Raw genomic sequence first — 21,461 nt, 5'->3', positions numbered from 1 at the left:
ATTCTGTTCTAGCAACAGCCAAGTAAGAAAAAAACCCCAATTCATCAAGATCACATTTTCTTAACTAACGGATGTCAGTCCAATCCTGCATGTGCCATTAGCCAGGTGCTAATTTGTGGATCAGTGGATGTTTGCTCACATGCTCTAATAATCAGTTCCATTCACTCCTGCGTGACACTTGTCACCAGGCATCTCAAAACACTTTGCAAACATTAATTAAAGTCCCCGTGTGCCCTCTGTGCTGGATGGGAGCTCTGTTTTACAGATGTACAGGGAGGTGAACAGGGAAACTCAGAGCACGGGTGGGGCAGAGGTGGAGTTCACATTTGTCCCCTTGTTCCAGCTCAAAGACAACACTGGTTCATACCAGCAGAGTTTTTAATACACAAATTTGTTTTATTAAACAGATGTTTAGTACCTCCTACCTCCCTGCTACCCCTTTACAACAGCTGCTTGATGGAACTATGAATTCTGGGGGACATCCCCAGCAACAGGAGAGAGGAACATGTATTTAAAAAACCACTTCAAGGAAAAAAAGGCTCCAGCCTTCTACAGCAGCTGAATGAGAACAAAGATTCCCTCTCTGTGTTCTCCTCTGGAATAGTCAGCAGCATGCAAAGTGCCAGGCAGCACTTTTCCTAAAATACGACCACCAGGAAAGTGACATTATATGAGCTGCAAGATATATGATCCTCCTTTAAACCATGCATACAAAACACGCCTGGTGTGACAGGAATAATGGCTCCAGTCCTCTCTCTTCACAAACTGGGAGCTTCAGCAGTGGCTCTGGGCAGGCCAGTGGACCCCAACATTTAAAACCCCCACTATTCTGAAAATCCTGCTAAACTTTATTGTATTTAGTTTTGCTTTACATCTGAGTTCTACCTGCCTTCTTCAGAAGCATGAGAGTTACAGTGTAAAGACTGCTCCTAAATTCAGCAGGGAAACTCAATATACAGCTAAAACCATGGCAATTTGGATTTTTAATTTCTTTGCTTCGTGATATTGGAAAATATCAAGGCTGCTCTTCTAATGTAAGAAATAATTCACTTTTAGGAAACTTCTAAATCAAGCCATCTTAAGAATTAGGAGTATAAAATGGGAGATCAATTAAAAATGCACAAAGCAGCTTTTAAAAATAACTTTTTAATCAACCAACTCTATCTTTAAAATGTGCTAAAAACGAAACTGTCTCCTCCAAGGAACATGTTGTGCACCTAAAATTGTTTTTATTCCCAAGGAAAGCATCAGCTGCCATTAATAAAGTGTATGGATAATTTTTAGATTCCATAGGCTTTCAAAAATTCTGAACATCTTGTTTTGATGTATAGCTGGAATAATGGACACAGTGCTGCCAAATAACCTTTTAAATTCAGATTTTAATTTGTTTTTAAGCCTTGGAAAGCCAGAAACCCCACCTCTGCTGTGCAGGTAAAAGAAGATGGGAAGAAAGGTAACGCCAGTGACCTCCAACAGCTGTGTCTCAGCTTTCTTAGTATGTCAGCAAACATGGAAATAACACTTAAACTATTCCAATGCAATATCATTAAATAGCCTAATAATTTCAACAACTTTTTATGATATTAATACCAAAATCTGCTGGGTTTATCTTCCATTATGGAGCTGAACTGTGTGAGGGGAGATCAGGGGAGGCTTTGCTGTTCTCACGTTTCTCCAAGAAACGAATTTGTGAGGTTGGAAAACCAATAGTGTGCAAATGATTAAAGAAATAATCGACCTAAGGAGTCACAGCAGCAAATCTCAAATGGTGGGAGCTGAGCCATCCTTACAGTGAATTCCAAACTTTGGTGCTTTAGGACAGTCACCTTTCCTGGGACTTGTTCCTTACCTTTGTACCTCCTTGTTCTTCCACATGGAGGCAGACTGAGCCTTTGGCACGCGTTCAATGGAATTCACCAGTTCTTCCATGAGGAGCCTGAAAGCATAAACCTAAATTAGCACTGCCTCCTCTCACACAGGAGGGAACTTTGGCCCAAATATTTCCAAAATACCACAGAAATTGTAACACTCTCAGGCAGTTTGAAGGAGGGGTTCTTCCCACAGAGGCCATTTCCAGCACTACCCCTGTTGCTCCACGGAGTGTTTCCAATTCCATCTGCCTGCTTGCAACAGAGGAGGAGATGGCCCACTGGGTTATGGGCTATTTGGAAAGTGCAAGATAATTTCCTCATTACTGACTGTTTGTGATATGGAATGAGACAAAATACACAACAAAAACTCCTCAGCTGATGCCTGTTTATCACTTAGGGGAAGCCAAGCATGTTGTCGGAGTGAACTCTCCTCATCTACCAACGCATATTTGAGACAGGAAAAGGTGTCAAGCATTAGAAATTGTCACTGCAGATTTCCCTGCCCAAAACTAAACAGCATTTGTGATTGTGTGCAGGGTTTCCCTTGAAGGTAGAAGCAGAAGGACAGCATCTGGAATGACTTGGGATGGTGAGAACCACACCAGTGCACTCTCCCACAAGATTGTGCTTGTTATCTCCAGCTCTGGACCAGCAAAGCCCAGAGGTCCACTACTCATTCATATTTACACGATTCCTTTCACCTACAAAGGCCTTCAGTTTCTGTTTGCTTTCACACGATGGGGGAACTACTCTGGCAGGGGAAGTTTGCACACAACCTTCAGTGGACAAAGATTCCTGCCCTAAAGTGCTTACAGAATAGTCCAGATAGCAGGGCCTAATCTGGCTCCTAATTACTGAATGTGGCAGCTGCTCTGCATGAGAAAGGAACAGAGCACAAGTCCAGTCAGGCCTCATCAAGGGACAAACCTGCAGTGTTTGGTGCTGACCCATCCAGTCAACAAGACAATTTTGTAAGAACAGACTGGCACGTTTGATGACAATTCTGGTTTTGACTGCACTGTCAGGTGTTAGATTTTCTACCTCAGTCTCCTATTTCTACTATTTTTCTTAGTGCTTCTCTCTGGAGTGCAGAGCCCACGTAGCATAACTGTCATTTGAGATGAAGTCAGCTTGGATTCCTTTCCGTGGAGTGAAGGGAAGTGTGGTTATAGGGAATCATAAAATCCTGGAATGGTTTGGGTTAGAAGGGACCTGAAAGACCATTTAGTTCCAACCCCTGACATGGGTACAGGCACCTTCCACTAGAGCCGGTTGCTCTAAGTCCTGTCCAACCTGGCCTTGAACATTTCCAGGGATGGGGCAGCCACAGCTTCTTTAGGCAACAAGTCCAGGTTTTGAGTTTTTTTCTGATTGGAAAGACTCCTTTTGTTTACAGGGAGCAGAGAGGAGCAGGAGAGCTCTTTGATCCATGGGTTTTGAAGGTCTGAAGTTGCCTACATGGCAATTACTGCTTGAGGTGTCTCAACCCACTCAAGTTCCACTGTCCCACATCTACGGCCTGAACTCAACACAAAGCACCTGCTGGAAATGTTGATGGTTCCAGAGGTTGGTAAACATGGAGTTAACACATTTGCAGCACTAAGGACTTGGCTGGCATTCAGCTCCTGCCTAAAAGCCTCTTCGGAACATTAGACACCGCTCCTCTCCCCACATTGTCCTTTACACCTTCTCCTCAGCAGTGATGAAAGAGGAGCAGAGAATATGAAGGGGCTTTTTACCTGCCAATTTGAACAGTGGGCTCGGTGGCATAAACTGTTCCAGTGAATCCTGTGTACTCTGTGATGTAGGGCAGTGCCATCATGCAGTGATAGTTGGAGATCAAGATTACATCCACTGTGGAGAGGTCAAGCAGTTCAGTCTGAAAACAGAGGGGAGAGATAAGCAACTTGTAACCCTTTCATGCAGTTTAAGCAATGGCAGAAAAACTTCTTATTCTTCTTTACTTTATATTGCAGGAATGTAACTGGTTTATAAAAGCATGTCTCAGCTGTGGCAAAGATTAATGTTGCCTTTAAATGACAAGATTTATTTTAAAAGCCCCCTAGAATGATTCCCTTCTCCAACCTGGAAAGGAAACCATGTCCTGGGCTTGTCTGTCTTTCAGGTGATGAAATGGCTGCTGTTATGAGATCCATGATTATTTTACTCTTATCCAAGAATTGATGTGTGCAACTCCTTAGGGAGGAAGAGACACCAAAACTTCTGCAGCAGTGATTTAGGGTGTCTCATATTTTTTTATGCAGCACATCATACTGTACCCCAAGAGAGAGATGAATGAAGATTGTATTTATTCATATGCTTAAAATAATCCTCATCTTTTCCCAAAGTAAATGCTTGGCATCTTTATCATTCACATTTTCTGCAGCAGGAGATGAAGCCCATTCACAGGATACAACAAAATGGATGGGTGGGCCCAATTTGTTTTGATGTGACAGTTTAGACAAGAGTTCTGAGAGTGAAAGAAGACTTCACACATTGTTAAAAGAATTTTAATTAGAAATATTTACTGGTAATGCCGTAACACAGATGGTGTCAAGTCAGAAATTTACAAGATTACTGACCTCTAACTCAGTCATTATAGAGCAGCTAATGGAATTCAACACTCATCAAGCACATATTATCTGATTACAAGGCTTGGTCCAGCAATTTGAATAAAAAAGGCAAGAAAGTAGGTCACTCTGCTTTGCAGAGGGCTGACACAGTGCTCTAGCAGCTTAACTCCTCGCTAAGCACTCATGATTTCAATCCATGATCACAGCTGATGTCAGAGCCATGTTCTCCGAGCTGAGAACAGCAGGTGAAACACCATCCTCAGATCCATGACAGGGCACCTTTTATTTTCCTGAGCTTCCAGGCAGGAACACACTCCCTGCAAGGTATCAAAGGATCCACTGATGCCTGCTCCTGCCAGGGCTCGGTTTGTCCATGCCTTGGCTTCCAGCTGCACCCAGACCGCACCGGATCAAATTCTGGAATGGTTTGGATGGGAAGGTCCTTCAAGACCAACTTGTTCTGCCCCACCTGGGCAGGGACACCTTCCACTAGCCCAGGTTGCTCCAAGCACCATCCAACCTGGCCTGGGACACTGCCAGGGACCCAGGGGCAGACACAGCTTCTCTGGGTAACCTCCAGTTGTGTGCCAGGGCCTCCCCATCCTCACAGGGAATAATTCCTTCCCAAGATCCCATCTAACCCTGCCCTCTGGCAGTGGGAAGCCATTCCCTGTGTCCTGTCCTTCCACATCTCTTGTCCCAAGTCTTTCTCCAGCTCTCTTGGAGCCCCTTTAGGCACTGGACGGGTCTTTCAGGTATTCCTGGATCCTTCTCCTCTCCAGGTGAGCACCTCCAGCTCTCCCAGCCTGGCTCCAGAGCAGAGGAGCTCCAATCCTGAGCTGAATCCCAGCCCAGGAGAGCCATCAGGAGGATACACACCATCACTTTCCAACCTTAAGCATGCCACATCTCAGCACCCTAGAAGCATTTACTAATAGGATGAAAAGGGTGTCAAAAACAAAATAAAATCTTCCCTGGGGCTTGCAGCGATCCCACTAAAGTGCCTTTGAGCTGAAGAGGCTTCAAAATGTGTCTTGAATGTGAAGTGAGAGAGCAGAAGGTTGCCAAGCAAAGAGAGGGCTGCACCCTGCACTCTGACATGTGTGAGTGTACTCTGCTGCCGAGACAGCCTCTTATCACCTTGTGGCTGCTGGATTGGATCCAAATCTTGGCTTCCTTTGGCAACGGTGTTCCTGGAAGCGATACCGGCTAACTGCTTCTGCAGACAAGTTTCTTCAAAAGAAGTGCCATGGAAGGAGACAAAGTAAAAGCCTCTTTCACACAAGCTCCCTTTTATCCCATGCTGCCAAACAGCAGCAACATTTCCACTCTGTTTTCAGCTGGCCATGACTCCTGAATCTCCTGCAGACAGGTGAGCTCAAGGTGTGAGCTGGGTATCACAGCAGATCTCTTCTAGTGCTCACAGAGGAGATGTGGCATCTGTTGGGAACTTTGGGAAACATCTGAGAGGCCATTTTTAAAGTCCCTGCAATGGTGACATGTGCAGTTGGTTGCCATCTTCTGGTTGTAGGATGGGCTGCTGGGAAGCAGCTTCATGTAGGGATAACAGGGGTAAAACGAAGCAGTGACTCCCTGTCTGTCATATTTAGAGCTACACATGTGGGTATTTTCCAGCCCAAAGTAACCAGAAACCCTGGCTGAAGCACCCTAAACCCCAGCAGATTATCATTCCAAGGGAAATCCAGCACATCAAGCCTGTCCTTCTCAAGATCTGGGTCATAATGGCACTTTCTACACACACAGATACTTCCCACATCCCTCAGTTTCACAGGACAGTAATCAAAAGGCTCACAAGAACCCAGAATTATTAGGATTTTTGGTTGGTCTTTTTTGCTATGATTGGATTATGACCATTCCAGTTGGGTTGGAATGGTTATAATCTGTGGGAATCACTTGCCAAAACCAGTACCAGAGCTGACAACTTGTCTGGAAGAATCAAGATGACAAGAGTGATGCCAGGGGTGAGTTCCATGGGATCCAGACAGAGGAACAATATTGCGAGAATCTCAGCAAGCTGAAAAGAACTTTCCAGGAGTGTTTTGTGCTTCCTGTCTACAAGGTCAGACAGAAAGGGAAAAAAAAATTGCTGCCCAAAAGAAACTGTGTCTGTCTTTGAAAGCCAGAGAAAACATCCCACCGTGAAATGAAAGAACTGATGTTATCACACTCTGAACACACTGAGGAAAGGGGATATTATTCCCATGCTACTCTCCATAATTCATGCCCACCTCTCTCTGCTCAGCTTTTTACATCTTCAGTTCTCCTACAGCATTCCCCTGATCAGTCAGGTAACCCCAGCTAATCCAAACATCTTCAACAGTCTTGCTTGCTTTTTTTAAATCCAGAAATTCCAGTAAAAACCAGCTTGAGCAGCCACTTGCAGCCATACCCGTAGATATGAAGGCACAGTTCTTCCCTCAAAGAGGCAGTAAAAGTTTTTAACCTGAAAGTGCTGCTGGCAGAAGTGCAGCCCAGCAGAATCCAACCTGGCCTAACCACAGCTGGCTCCCCAGGGAGCTCCACTGGGCATGTCCTGCCTCTGTGGTTGGAGACAAGCAGCTTTCCTTGCCTTCATTCCCTGCCCTTATCTATATCAGCACATGGATCCTGCCAGTCAGCCCAGCTCAGTCAGGTTGTCTTTGGAAAGCCCATAAAAAAGGAAAGTTAAGTCTTGTTCTTGTGTGAGACATTGATTTGCTCAAGGAGACTTTCCATGTCTCCCAAAACCACTGTTGAGAAGGGTTGTTTCCATCCTTTCAGTGTCATAGATCCTGGAGGCACCTTAACCACACAGAGTTTTAGCAGTATTACTTACTGAGTATTAATAAATTAGCAGGAGGCTAATAATAATAATAATAATAATAATAATTTAGCAAGTTTCTTCCATGTGATTGAATGGAGTTGGATTTTGCAGTAAGGCTTTGAACAAACTCACCTCTGGTAAGCAGAATTCAGGCACAGAGTCTACAAACACATGGCCAGAGCACTCCTTTAGCTCCTGTAAAAAACCACACCAACACAGGAGACACAAAAATACAACACGGTGTTACTCCAAGCCAGCACATTTTGGATTTTCCAGACATTTTCTTTATCACAGGTAATTTCCAACCCGTTACTACACGACATTTATCCCCCTTCTAGACACAATTTGGTGCAGGCAGATCTGCTAAAATTGCTTTCATGCCAGATGCTTGGTACTTGAAAAGATCAGATCCTCATTAGGAAGGGCAGAGAAGCAGCCTCTGGTAGGTAGGGAAAGAGCCCTGGTAATCACCAGGAAGGCAAGTTTGGAATTTAGTTTTGGTTCCAAACAACATCCAACCTTTTCTGTCTTTTTAGGACCAAAATACAATTTTTAGCCCATCTCGGAGCATTTGATGAAACAGCTTTTGAGGATCTAATCTCTACAAGGCACTTTTTGTTAATCTCTATCTCCTGTTTTCTTTCTCTTTTTCAAGGCTAGCATCAAAAACTTTTGTCACATGAAAAGTCACATTCTTCAGGATTATATATGCAACAAAAATATTCCCAACTCTACTGCTAGCACAACTCACAGGCTCCCTACCACCCACCCTACCTTCTCTTCTGTCCCAAAGCGAGTGGTCTCAGCCAGCTTCAGACTGACAGAATTAAAGATTGAATCCAATTCTTAATAATTACAGTGCACCTGCCAACTAATAACGAATGAGCAATTACATCTAGTGGCAGAAGTCTCCTAACCTCATCTCAAGGGAGTTCAAAATGATTAAAAGTAGATCGCAGCACATTTCAATGCCTCTCCAGGACTGAAGTTTTACAACTGAGTGCTGTAACAGGAATGTCCACCCCACATGATAAAACACCCCCCTTTGACTCGTTCCCTTGCCTTTTTCCAGCATGGGTCAAAGAATTTACCATTCCAAGCACTTACGGTGGTCAAGGTGAAGTTAAGAGACGCTGCCTTTGAATTTTTAACACTATTTCTACTGCCACTGGGTGAGTTTGGAGGTTTCTCCTGAGCACACACTGCAGCAACAGCATCCCAGAAATTTCAATACATTCCAAGTAAAACTACAGTGACAGTCTGTCCATTCTTTGGAGCCCAAAGCTCTGACACCAAAGCTGGGGTTCAGGAGACACAAATTCCAGGGAATTCAAACTGAGCAACTCCATTGGTGCCCCTGAGCCTCTGCAGCCCTGTGACTGCCAGTTAGCAAGTGCTCTGAATAGAGCTGTTACTATTTTACCAACAGAAATGCTGCCTGCACAGTTTCTTTCGTCTCCAATGAGAAGAAAAATCAGGTCTTTAATCTATGATCTTCAGCTCCCTTGTCTGTAAAAATCAGATCAATCCATTTTGTCCACCTCAAAGCCCCTACAAAAGCAACTATTATCACTGTTTCCTTTAATGTTCACATAGTCAGAGAACAGTCTATTAAGCATTTTCTCCACTGGTACCTATTGCTGCCCACATTTGAAATGTATCTGCCTATTTTACTAACATCTGACATATTTTTGTGTTCATTGTTCCCCTGTGGCAGATCAAGCTGGACGCTGCAGTGCCAAGATTTGGTTGAAGCCTCAGATAAATTCTGCCTCCAAAACTGATGTAATGAAAAGAGGGGGGAAAAAAGAGCAATTCTGTGTCTCTCATGTCACTGAGGAAGTTCTGTGTCTTAGAATTAGGAGGCTGGAGATAATATCCTCCCTGCTATGTCTAGCAGCAGAACACATGTTGATTTAAGAGGCCAAAGCCATGCTTTTCCTCTCTGAGAGACCTCCCATAGGCAAAGCATTGCCTTTCTCATAGTTCTGCCTGAAAAAGGGTACGATACCAACCTCATTTACAGGCATGCTCTGAAGCCTCAGTGTCAGAAAAGTGAGACTGTGGAATAAAAGGCACTCTAAGAAGGCAAAGCACTATTATTTATGGAGCTCCATGAAATACAGAAATATTCACACTGATGACTTGTGCATTTTAAGAGGATTTTTTTTATAATCTAGGCTACCTCTGAAGCCTGAGAGTTGCTATTAGCATTTTGTTTCAAAATGTTCTGCTCTGCAAGGACATCCTGGCTGGTAAAGGTACACAGAGAAACCTTTGGGATGAGTCAGCGTGGAACACTGCTCCTGCAGCACAAGCTCCCAACCTGGCAGGTAGCTTTTTGCATGGCAAGAAAATTCCAACCACCACCACAGTACCTTGTCCAGAAACGTGCTTCCATCTTTCAAAACCCAACTGGGAAGTTTGGACAGCCTGGGGCTGCGGAAAGAAAGATGAAAAATTATTGCAATATGAACTGAATTATTATCAGTGGCTAAGCACAGACCTTCTACTTGGTGTCATACAGGCAGAGAACACCATTTCTGTCTCAGGGAAGTAACAGTCCCAATAAAACAGACAGACAGTTTCACTGTGGTTAAGTGTTCACCAAAATGACTTTTACAAATCATGATTATGACACTTATAAGTAAAAAGAAATAAGAGGATGAGGCATACAGGGAATTTTTAGTCATTTATGGTAAGGATTTCAAAAAGGCTCAGTGCTGCTGAGTTCCCTGTGGTGAAACTGGATGAATAAACAGAAGTTAGGGCAGCAACAAACTCTGTGCTCGAAACAACACAAAAGCACCATAAAACTGTTCTGGGACAGAGAACAACAGACAAATATTCCCATTAGCAGTGGCAGGGAAAGACTGATGCTCTGGACTAAGTCATTCATAGACACAGGTTGGGATTTTATATCCACATAAACCATGGTTTTGTGCCCGGGTGTCACCCTGAAGACCTACACCAACAGCTGTACAGGACACAGGGGCAAGGAGGCTTTGTGGTGAACTGCACGTTCTAAGCAACAGCAGAGCCCCTTTTTTCATTGTTTCAAATGCTAATAAAGGAATTTAAAGACGGACAATGCAATCCTGAGTTTAGAGCAGTAATGGCTGCAGCATTTGTTGCTACCATAACTGATAAACTTATTTATATTTCACAGTGACATCTGATTTTTGTGTGAGCTGACAGCTTAGCTCTAATACCACTGCCTGCCCAGACTGAAGCCTATCTACACAAATCAAAACAAAAAATGAGTAAACAAGAGAATTGAACCCACCTGGAACCAAACCCTGCAACAACCTCAGATTTGCACACAGAACCTGGTTGCAATGCATTTTGCAAGTGCTGTGCACTAAGCTCTACAGTTTATATCCTTAAAGGGCTTTCAAATTCAACATCTTGAAAATAGGAAGTGATTCAAGGGCTCAGAGGAATGCTGTCTTCAGATTCACAGCAGTATAAAAGAACAAATTCTGACATCCAAGTAAGTCACAAGGAAGGAAAAAGGGGAAATCCAAGACTCAAGCAATGAAGACAGAAGGTAAGAGGTGAGAGCAGAAGGATCTGTCATGGAGAAGCTGTGCCAGAGACGTGCAATTCCCTTTTGAGGATAAAGCGCAAGTTTGAAGAAGTCTGATGATAGAAAAGATGAAGTGGCTAAATGTGCTCCCCAGTGACATGTTCAAAAGCACAATTTAGGAGCAGTAATTTGGAGACTGAGGGGGGCTGAGTAGAATTGGTGCAGTGAGACTACAAGAGCTATGGAAAAAGCAAGAACAAACCACTCTGATATGCAACAACTGACAGATATAGGAGGAGAGGACAGGAACCTTGGCTGGAAGGGACACCTGGAGGGCTGCAGTCTAGTGTCTCAATGCCAGCACAAGATCAGGTCAGTCTGGCTTGTGCCTTGCAAATGCCTGGATCCATCTACGGTTTCAGCAGCACGAGGCAGAGCAGAATAAACTTTACTTGTTCTACTCCCCATAATTTAACCTAGTAAAGGTTTTGCTTTATTCATGATGAAAGAGCACTGAACTTGTACTAAACTGGCATCCACTGAGGAGTGAAGAGTCAGGGGAAGCAAAACGAGCAGGTGTGTCTTGTGTGTGGCTGAAAGCAGAACAACAACACAGGACAGAAAGGACTCTTTACCTTGAAGCGAAGAAGCAACACAGCTTCTCCTGACATAGTTTTGACATTGTAATAGAGTGATTGATTAATCCAAAATAGCTGGAACTATCCCATAAATAATGTGAGCAAGTGTGTCATGGCTAGACAGGAAAGGTTAAGAGCTTCCCACATGTTCATTTTACCGTTTTGCATTTGACTTTGGTACAGGGGAGAAAACTCCAGTTGACAAAGCTTTACAGTACAGGAGCATAAAAAGTTGGGCAGCTCCATGGGCTGGTGAGAACAGGGACTGCCATTTCCAGGGCAAGGAGGTATCTAAATACCATTGCAGTGGCATTTTTTTTGAAGAGCAAAGAACTCTAAAAAATGTCCAGTCCCTTTAATGCCACAAATACTGCAGCACTTTCCTCTCTTATAGATTAAAGCACAGGCTCTCAAAATGTTTGCTCAAGGAGGGTCCCATGCCAGGTACAACACAGGACTGAGCTGTGTGGCAAAGATCCTCTCTAATATCACACCTTTGGGCAACTTTGCACACCACATAGTGAGATTTGCAGAATCCAAGGGGTTCACAGATCCTGCTGGGATCTCTGGATTAAAGACAGCAGAGAGAAGCATGGCTCCTCTCAGGTTAAGGTCTCACTCAGGTCCATCTCCAGTTAGCACATCTGGCTCTGAGAGGACACAGCTGGGAAGAACCTCAGATGCGACAGAGCTGTGCTCAGATTCCTCAGGCAGTCAGTCCTTCCTGTCACCTTACCTGGCAACTGATGACAATGTCAGTTCTCTGTCACCCCATGTTATGTTGATAACACACATTTGAATTTCAGAGGTGTTTGGATATCATGGTAATGGACTCCTAATCTCTAATGGTACAACTATGAGTACTATAGAGATAAGGACTTTCCAGTGGCAGCCACATTCCTCCTCACATTTCTGACTTATTTCCACAACTCTCTGCAGGACACCTAGTTTGTAGAGGAGATCAATTACTTGCCCAAGTCCATGTGCTCAGGCCAATCCTTGCTCTAAGGGGTGTTCAGTCACCTCACTGACAAGATTGATTTGATTTAAATCCAAGTGTTTGCTCCGATTCCACTGGGCCATCAGGGGTCAAATCTGACATCCTTTCTCACTGAGTTTGAGCCACTTTAGTGCCGACATTCTGGAGGTGCTTGGGGAATTCCAGGTTGTGACCTGCAATTTGGCTGTTCATTCCCAGGGTCTGCTATCAGCAGACAAGGCTGCCATATCCCAGGGGAAGGCTGATTCCTGCCGCTCTGAAGAACCTCTTAAGCCTTTGTTCAATCACCTCATTTTGCTACTTGTTCCTCTCTCAATTTCCTTTTCTTTGGGGCGGGGGGAGGGTTGGGAGAAAGCAAATGCGAGGCAATTCTGTCTGTACCTGGATTTCCAAAATTTGCTGCATCTGTTCAAAATCTATTACTGCACCAATTGTTGCAGTCAGCAATTGCACTATGGAATGGGACAGAAATTGACTTTCACACTCATCCCTCTGAGGGCATCTGTTGCCTCTCTACAACAGATCCTGAACTCCACGCTCTTGCAGAACAATGCACACATTGTCTATTCCTTTCCTCTCCTCTCCAAAAAATAACAAATCATAGGAAGTGCTGGACAAACTGCTTTAATCTCACTAGGTCAATTAGGAAACTCCCTTTTCCAATCATATTTCCCCCTCTCAATCAAGCCTTCCCTGAACCCAGAACGTTCCTCACTTGTTTCTTTGTGGATCAAAGTTACTAAACAGCTTTTGAGAAAACTCCTACTGCTTCGCATCACTAACAGTGACTCATTCCCACCTTTCCAACTGCGAATATTTATTATTTATTTATTCCATTTACACAAGTCATGTCACCCTAACTGAATATCTAAATTAGTCTAAAAACCTGGGGAAATACAACTTTGTAGTAGGGCACAGAAAGGAGAGTCTCGATCTCCGGATTCTGTTCTAGACTGTTTTGATTTCTCTGCTGTTCCAATCCTGTGCCCAGCTGCACTGCCCTTTTATTTATTTAACTTTTAAATGGGAACAATTATGCCACGCAGGCAACTAACAAGGGCTGCTAAGTGCCATTTTTCTTTGCATTAGTCTGTGCTCTGAAGAACAGCCTGAGAAGATGGTGGTTAAACAGGACCTGCTGGGCTCCACGCACTCCATCTCAGTTACCCATTTATCTCATCTTCCATGAAGAAGCCAGAAAGATGACAGATATGTGACCTCACTTGTGCTGAGCAGTTGCAGCAATACTTTACTGAAGCTTAGAATAAATTATCTAGAAAAACCAATCAATAAATCCATAAAATGTCTTCCGTCTACTGAGCCAAAGGACGTTATTTTGATAAAGAGAATTTTTAAGTGAACAAAGTCTATTTATGATACCAGATGATGCTGTTCATTTGTACCCATCCCCTCCCTCCTTCCAATACACCATTTCAGGCAGAGCACTCCAACTGCAACCCAAGAAGAGGCAGACTAAGTGTTGACAGGCCACAGAACTCACCTCTGGACCAGAGGCAGCGGGAGGAAATTGAGGGTAGACGTCATATCCAGCCCACAGTCCAGCATGATGGTGGTGGATTTGAACTTGAGCACGTTGCATGGCAAGGTTGGATGTCCTGACAGGCAGTACTGGAAGAAGAATGAGGAAGAGTTACTCAGGACCTTTACCAGCATGACCCTTCCCTGTGTGCTAGGCACTGGTGAAGCTGCACCTTGAATCCTGTGTCCAGTTCTGGGGCCCTCACTGCAAGAGAGACCTGGAGGGGCTGGAGCATGTTCAGGGAAGGGAATGGAGATGGGGAAGGCGCTGGAGCAGCAGGAGCAGCTGAGGGAGCTGGGAAAGGGGCTCAGGCTGGAGCAAAGGAGGCTCAGGGGGAACCTTGTGGCTCTGCACAACTCCCTGACAGGAGGGGGCATCTGGGGTCAAGGTTTGCTCCCAGGGAACAAGGGACAGGGTGAGAGAAAATGGCCACAAGCTGTACCAGGGGAGGACAGGTTGGATATTAGGAACAATTTCTTAAAAGAAAGGGTGGTCAGGCCTTGGAAGGGGCTGCCCAGGGAGGTTTGGAGTCCCCATTCCTGGAGGTGTCCAAGGAACGCCTGAATGTGGCACTCAGTGCTCTGGGCTGGTGACAAGGTCATGATGGGTCACAGATTGTACTTGATGATCTTGGGAGGTCTTTTGCAACCCAAATGGTTCTGTGATTCTGTGACAGAGTGAAAGCACACCTAACCCCACAAATTGCCTTTCCCCCTCGTTTTTAAACACAGTTCTTCACACACCAAAATAAAACATGATTTCCCATGAATCTGTGCCCCACAGCTGTGTGTGTTCATTGGGATTTCCCCAGGTCAGGGTGTTAAGGGGCACATTTTCTTCACACAGTTTTTCTGATCCCAAGGGTTCAGTGAAGGCAAAATTCTTTTCTCTGATTTAGGACATGTGAGATCTCTTTTTTTCTTGCAATCACCTCTTTCTCCCAAAAACCCAGGACACCAGCTTCTTCCAAACTCAGTCCTACTGGCAAAACTTGGCTAGAAAATTTGAAAACAACTTGGGGTGGACAGGGAGGCAGAGAAGCCCTGCAGGAAGACAAGTTTTATTTTGGTAAGAAACCTGCCCAAACAACTCCTGCACAGGTGCAGCAGCTCTGGGGCAAGTTCTCACCTGCTTTTTGTCCTGCTAAACACAAACAGGAAGCAGGAGGGACTGGGCAACCCCACCTGAATGGAAGGGTTTGTGTATCCAAATCCCAAAGGCTTTGCAAGCTTAATGAGCCGGTGAGCAGGTGATGTAGGGGGCACTTGAGCATCATTGAGATGCAGCCACCTCCTGTCTGGAGTGACAAACATTTAACAAGGCACGGGAGCTTTGAGTAAGAGCACAGAAAGGTCGGCTTTAAAATGCGGGATTAGAGACAAATGTCTGAGTAGAGCTTGGCCACCTCCGCGGGAGGGTTCCTCGGCTGCGAGGAGGGATTTTGCAGCTCCAGTCTCCCAAGTCTGGACATCTGGCAGCACAGCCATGCTCAGGTGGTCAAATTTGAGCTTCTAAATTCAAGTTTTAGTCAATTAGGATGAAAAATCCCACTTGTTTGGCCGTGCACTGCACTAAAAACAGACTCAGTCTTTTTCTAAGTCATTTATCCCTTAAGCTTGGGTTCTATACTTCCCTCTACCAAGAGGAAAAAAAGGAAATGAATCATTTAATTTTCTACCTCTGCTCACAATATGTGAACACAGGACTGCACCTGTCTGCATTAACAGCCCTCAAGGAGTGTATTTACATACATTCCTCAAAAACCTGCTTTAAACTATATTTAAATAGTAAAATCTACTAAGCCCCAAATATTAAATTTAAAATATCACAGAGGGTTTTGTTTTAAACTCACAAAGCCTTAATTATTAAGGAGTTACATCACATTTTGCCTTTCTTTTAGTAAAGTTTAAAAAAATATGTAAAGCCAAGCTGGTGAAGGAGTGAGGAATTCAGTTGGTTTATTCACAAATGTAACACACTCATGTGAAATTAAGTTCTCACCAGACCAGAACTTTGACAAATGAAGCTATAAATTGAAGTAAATAGAAAGAAATGAAGGGAAAAATAAGTTCTATTTTTGTAGCTTTTAAACTATTGGTAATTAAAAAAGGCAATGAAATATCACCACTTTTATCAGCAAAACGTTTTCTTGCCTTTTTTAATAATCATGAGTAGGATCATGACCTTGACATCTACGAGCTAACTGGAAAATCTTCTGTTTTTCCTTCTTTAAAAGCAGCTAAAATCATCTCTCTCTGTGGCTGCCATGCTGTGGTAAATGCATTCCTGGGAGTCAACAGATTCTTTCTACCAGATTCAAAGTGACAGAAAAATAAAAAAAGCAGTTCTAAATTTCTATACAGCTGTTTGCACAGGTGACATTGCTGGGCCTGCACTTCTGCTAGAATTTTAGATTAGGAATCCAGGAATGGGAGTGTTTGCACTATGTGTGTCTCTAAACATTATACACGTGATCATTTCCACACAGTTTATACTTATTCCTGCTTAAAACAGATCCAGAGATTCCAGTCACGTTCCTGATTGAACTGAAATGCAAGATTTTTGCTGCAGGATTTGCTTGCTTCCAACTTTAGCCCTTATGGCTAAAGGCTGGTGCAGCCAACACACAAAGCTGCCTCATCTCCTAACTCCAAAAGTCACGTAAAAAAGACACAAAACACACAAAAGGCATAAATATGCCCAGCCCAGCTCACAGCTTTCCTGGCAGGATTTGCAAACTGGATGAAAGTTTGACAGTGGGGCACAAAGGGCCCAAGGTGAGGGGCTGATTCCAGATGCTCAGGGCCTGGGAGAGGCAGGTTCTCCACAGACATCCCATTCCCAGTGAGCATCTCATGGATGGCCTAGTGACAGAGGAGAGAGATGGTGGCTCAGACTCGCAGCTCCAAAATATTTAGAGTTGTGCAGGTTAAAGGCAGAGCTTGGAATTCCAAGTGAAGCCAACAAATCCTGCAGTGCATTCCTCCAGTATCAATATCACATGCCATCTTAAAATCTGGGGGGAATACTAGCACCGAGATTTGCCTGAGTAAAAGCACCATTTGAATTTGTGGGAGTCTGACGTTTTCACCAGATTCTGAATCAGGTCTGGACTCCAAATTCCAGAATGGTTTGGGCTGGAAGGGACCTTAAAGCTCATCTCTTCCCAACCCCTCTGCCCTGGACAGTGAACATTCCTCTAGTCCCTCACCTCTACCCTGTTCTTCCAAATTCAACCCAAATCTATGAGAAAAGAGGATGAAAAGCATCTGACTCCTCTCCCCATAACCCCAAGATTCAGACACATCTCCAGAAAAATATAAGGTGAACAAACTGATCTTATAACTCTCAGTCCCTAAATTTATCCACAGATCTAAAAATGCTGTGATACAGACTCCAGTCAGTTTGTATTTCCCCTCCCTACCCCTTTCCTCTCTCTGTTCCTATGCAAGACTCTAAACATTATAAGAGCTCTGCATTCCTACTGGGGTCTTTATTTAAATATTTCCCAGTTTGCTTTTCCCTCCTGAATTCTATCAGCCGCAACAATCACACTAAGAAGTGCTTGACTTTGCAGTGTTTGTCACACTGGTAATATTCATCCTCACACAGATCCTTATCACACAGGTAAGATTAAGCAGGATCAAGCTCCTTGAACACCTGCCTCTGGAATTAATTGTACACACTTCCATGGAGAGTGATTTCCTAGAAGTCCTAAAACAGCCCAGAATCCACATTTCATTCTATGAAGATTTGTTATAACACACTGCTCAGTCTCAAAACCAAGAGACAATCTTAGATTGAATAATGCTGTCACTTCAGATTAAATAAATCAAATGTTATACTGAGGTATGTTGAACACTGCTCGGGTTTCCACCTCCAGACTGAGAACTGCAGCACATTATGTGAAACAGAAATTCTTCCTGGGAAAAAAAGTGGTGCCAGAATCCAAGGTCTCCAGGAGAGTTAAACAGTTCAAGAGGGAGATCTAGAGAGGAGACCAATATCATGGGTCATGTACTTCCTGACAGAAGACTGTAATATCAGAACCAAAATCCCTGTCAGAAGCAAGGGGCATCTTTGGCAAAGCTGTTCCAGGCTGAATTTTTTTTCATTAGTATCTGCCTGTATTATCACACTGCAGATGGAAAACGTCTTTATTTCAAACCACGGGGATTTATTCACGTTCCTAGCGGAGCCCAGCAGAAGCCACACGTGCAGCGGCCAAGCTCCACGCCAGACTCAGGTTTAAGATTAGGAAGGCTGAGAAACATTTTCTCCTCCGCCTCCCGAATCCTACTGAGGTTTGATCCCATTCAACACCTCAAACCTGGGCAACGGCCCCCCTCCCCTTATCCCCCCACTCAGGGCCGACCCCCGCCTTCCCCCACACCTCAAGGCCGACCCCCGCCACTCCCTCAGCTCCTCCCCGCCCCAGTATCACCCCCTTATCCCTCAGTCCCCCCCCCCAGCTCCCTCAGGATCACGCCCCCACCTTTTCCCTGAGGCCCCCCTCCCGGCGCCTCAGTTTCCCCTCACGCCTGGCGAAGCTGAGACTGCGCAGCCCGGAGGCGACCCCGGGAGCCCCCCCCGCCGCCGGGGGAAGGCCGAACCCCCTCCCCGCCCTCATGGCCCCCCGCCCCAGGCACTCACCAGCTTCATCGCGTCCCCCGGTTCTATTTACCGGGACAACCGTGCCCCCCTTCCTGCCCGCCCCGCCGCGCGCCCAGGGCATCATGGGCATTGTAGTCCCGCCGCCCCTCCGCCCTAGATAACGTCATGGCCGCCCGCGGCATGACGGGAGTTGTAGTCCGCCCCGAGCTCGGCCCCGCCGCCCCATTGGCGCGCCACGCGCCCGCGGCACGCTGGGAGTTGTAGTCCCAGCGCCGCGGGTCTCCCCGTCACCCTGGGGAGGGGGGAACTACAAGTCCCAGGGTCTCACAGCTGCAGCAGGTGGGGGCTCGGATGTTGATATCAACATGGCGCTTGTCAGACAGACAAAGACAGTCGGTCTGGTGTGATTGAGCCAAAAAAAAAAAGACCAAAAAAAAAAAAAAAAAAGAGAGGGAGCGGGCGAGGAGGAGGGAGCGGCAGGAGGAGCACCGGGCGGGGAGGGGGCCGTGTCCTCGGGGGGCGTGGGGGGGCTGAGGGATTTCCTCCCCCCATTGTTCTCGTCCCTCCGCGCCCCCCGTTAATCCCCCCTCAATCTGGGGCGGGGGCGGGCGGGGGGACCCCCCCAGTCCCGCCGGTCCATGGTGAGGCGGAGGCGCCGGCAGCACCCAGAGGTGAGTGTCGAGGGGGGATACGGGGGGGGAGCGGCGGTGGCGAGGGGAGGGGGCGGGCGGGTGGGTGGGCTGGAGGGAGGGAGGGCAGCGGGAAGGGGTCCCCCCTCCGCCGGCACCGCCGGGAGTCGCGCCGAGCCGGAGAGCGGGATGTGCGTGAGGGGGGCTGCCGGGGGCGGGCAGGGGTGGGCAGGGGCAGCCCCTCAGCACGGGCGGCAGAGTTGGAGCCGCGGCTTTGGGGGGCTCCGCGGGTGCCCCCGGAGCGGGGGAGGAGGAGGAGGAGGAAGGTGTCCCCGGGAGGCTGCAGCGGGAGGGCAGGGCACCTTTGGGGTTCGCTGTTCCTGCCATTTGTATATTTATTCCGATTCCTCCCATCTCCCGGGTGTGGGGGCACGGAGTGGCGGCCGCGGAGCCCTCTCAGCCTGGGTGGGTGCTGCGGTTTGGGGGTGTTCGGCTGTTGTTCGCCGCGGAGTTTTGGGGTGGGCTGGTGCGATCACCGGCGCTCCCTGTCCCGGGGACCCCCGGGGACGGCAGGGGAAGGAGGGAGGCTCTGACCTGCGGGGATGGAGCCGGGTACGGAGCCCTCTCGCTCTGCCGGGGACTTCTGCCCTGGCTGGGGCTGTGCGAGGGCTTCGGGGGCTCCTTTTTGGGAGCTTTGTGCCGGTGGAGGTCTGGGAACGGGGGTCGGGGTGCTCCAAAGCCCGCTGGCTCCCAGCGCTGTGAGATCTGTGGCGGCTCCCGGGGCTTTGGGAGGTTTTTGGGGAGGGCAAAGGCGTGAAACCCGAAGGGTGTCTGGTTGCTGGAGAGTTTAACATGGGAGCGGGTGGGGGAGGAGGAGGACCCGGAGGGAAGTCATTCCCAAAACGTGCGAGGAGAGCTTGGGTGGGGTGTCAGACGCTTGTGTATTTTGTACTTCTTGGGAAGAGGTGGGCAAGGGGGATGGGTGGGGGGGGGAGGTAAACGCTTTTGTATCCCGTGCCCGGGATGTTTTTGGGGCAGAACGGTGTGTTAGACCGCAGGAGCGGTCGGGGGAAGCGGCAGTGAATTCTGCTGAAGTGTTTGCCTCGGCTTCGGGGTTAAAACAAAACAGGAGGCGAGTATATTTAGGTGCAGAATACACACCCGAGCCAGACCCCGCCGAGTTGTTCAACCTCAGTTTTGTCTGATGGGTTCTTTTCTTTCTTCCCCCCCCCGCCCCCTTAGTTGTTGGAGTGTCTCTTGGTATGTTTGCAGAGCACTTCTTCGGAAGCATTTTGTTCTTTGCGATAGGTCTGGAAAAGCCTTGGTTGGACGTGCTGTTTTTTCCCCAGTTCCTTCGTGTTAGGGACAAAAAAAAAAAAAAAGCTCTTTTTGGGGGTGGGGAAGGAAGAAGGAAGAGGAAATGAAGGTTTAAGCATGTTTGTGGAGTCGAGTCCTGTCTCAATTTGTTCAAGTAACACTGGGAGTGTGATTCGGTGGCTTTTAAGTACAAAACATTTATGAACAAAAACTGGGGAGATTTAAACTTTGTAGGGAGGAAAGTGTTAAACTGATGGCCAGGGAACGCGGAGCTGGGAGACGCTACCTACGTCCCCCTGCTTCAAACTAGTGGGGATGGAGGGAAGGAAAAAGGAAAACACTGGGGAAAAATACCCCTATAATTTGCATGAATGATGCCACGTAAAATACCGGAGCGAGGAATTGTGCTCTGCAGACGATTTGTGGGCTGGCGAAAGCCTGAAGTGCCTGCTCGGGTCCCGTGATATGACTCGCTCATTTCTGCAGGGCTCATCAGGTACAGGCTCTGCTTCCTTCCTGGGATGGTGCAGCTGGCATTTGATTTCCTCCATGGATGGGAGAGGAGGAGTCCTGTGCAGTTTTTTTCCCCGAGATGATTGCATTTTCTTTGGCCTTGCTGTACCCTGCCTCATTAGTAGGAACTGCATCTATATTTATTTACCATTATACCGTGTCCCTTGGGAAGTGGGGTGTAGTTTGGAGTAGGTATATATGGATTTATCACTCCTAACAATTTTTTTTCCTCCCATCATGCTAGGACCAAATCTGTCAACAGCAAAGAACAAACTTAATTTATTTCTGTGTTTTGCATCTCCCTTTTTAGCATTTCTTTTCCAAATTGCTAAGAAAACATCTCTGAGGTGGAGAGAGGGGAGAAGGAAGAAAGGGATGGGAAATGTTGTTTGTGCAGGGATGCATTTGTTATC

At 46.4% G+C, this 21,461-nt stretch overlaps 2 protein-coding genes across 3 annotated transcripts in view; one reads left to right on the top strand and one right to left on the bottom strand.

Annotated features, from left to right (window-relative positions):
* Nucleotides 1-18,708, bottom strand: part of INTS9 (integrator complex subunit 9) — a 60,487-nt gene extending 41,779 nt beyond the window's left edge. For both annotated transcript variants that reach the window (XM_082303018.1, XM_082303019.1), the window contains exons 1-6: nucleotides 18,629-18,708; nucleotides 13,937-14,064; nucleotides 9,647-9,707; nucleotides 7,401-7,463; nucleotides 3,611-3,750; nucleotides 1,850-1,936 (exon numbers count right to left, since the gene is read on the bottom strand). In XM_082303018.1, coding sequence (XP_082159144.1) covers nucleotides 1,850-1,936; nucleotides 3,611-3,750; nucleotides 7,401-7,463; nucleotides 9,647-9,707; nucleotides 13,937-14,064; nucleotides 18,629-18,637 — 488 coding nt within the window. In that variant the 5' untranslated portion in view covers nucleotides 18,638-18,708. The remainder of the gene's footprint in view (nucleotides 1-1,849; nucleotides 1,937-3,610; nucleotides 3,751-7,400; nucleotides 7,464-9,646; nucleotides 9,708-13,936; nucleotides 14,065-18,628) is intronic.
* Nucleotides 18,709-19,214: 506 nt separating this feature from the next.
* The window catches only part of HMBOX1 (homeobox containing 1), a 103,315-nt gene continuing 101,068 nt past the window's right edge, over nucleotides 19,215-21,461 (top strand). Inside the window, exon 1 of the mRNA XM_082276718.1 lies at nucleotides 19,215-19,260. The gene's annotated coding sequence lies outside the window, so the exon portion shown is untranslated. The remainder of the gene's footprint in view (nucleotides 19,261-21,461) is intronic.

This window comes from Coloeus monedula (genome assembly GCF_965178545.1).
Source record: "Coloeus monedula genome assembly, chromosome: 2".
Taxonomy (NCBI): Eukaryota; Metazoa; Chordata; class Aves; order Passeriformes; family Corvidae; genus Coloeus; species Coloeus monedula.
The sequence above is the reverse complement of the archived record's forward strand: the minus strand, read 5'-3'. Positions and strand labels throughout refer to the sequence as shown.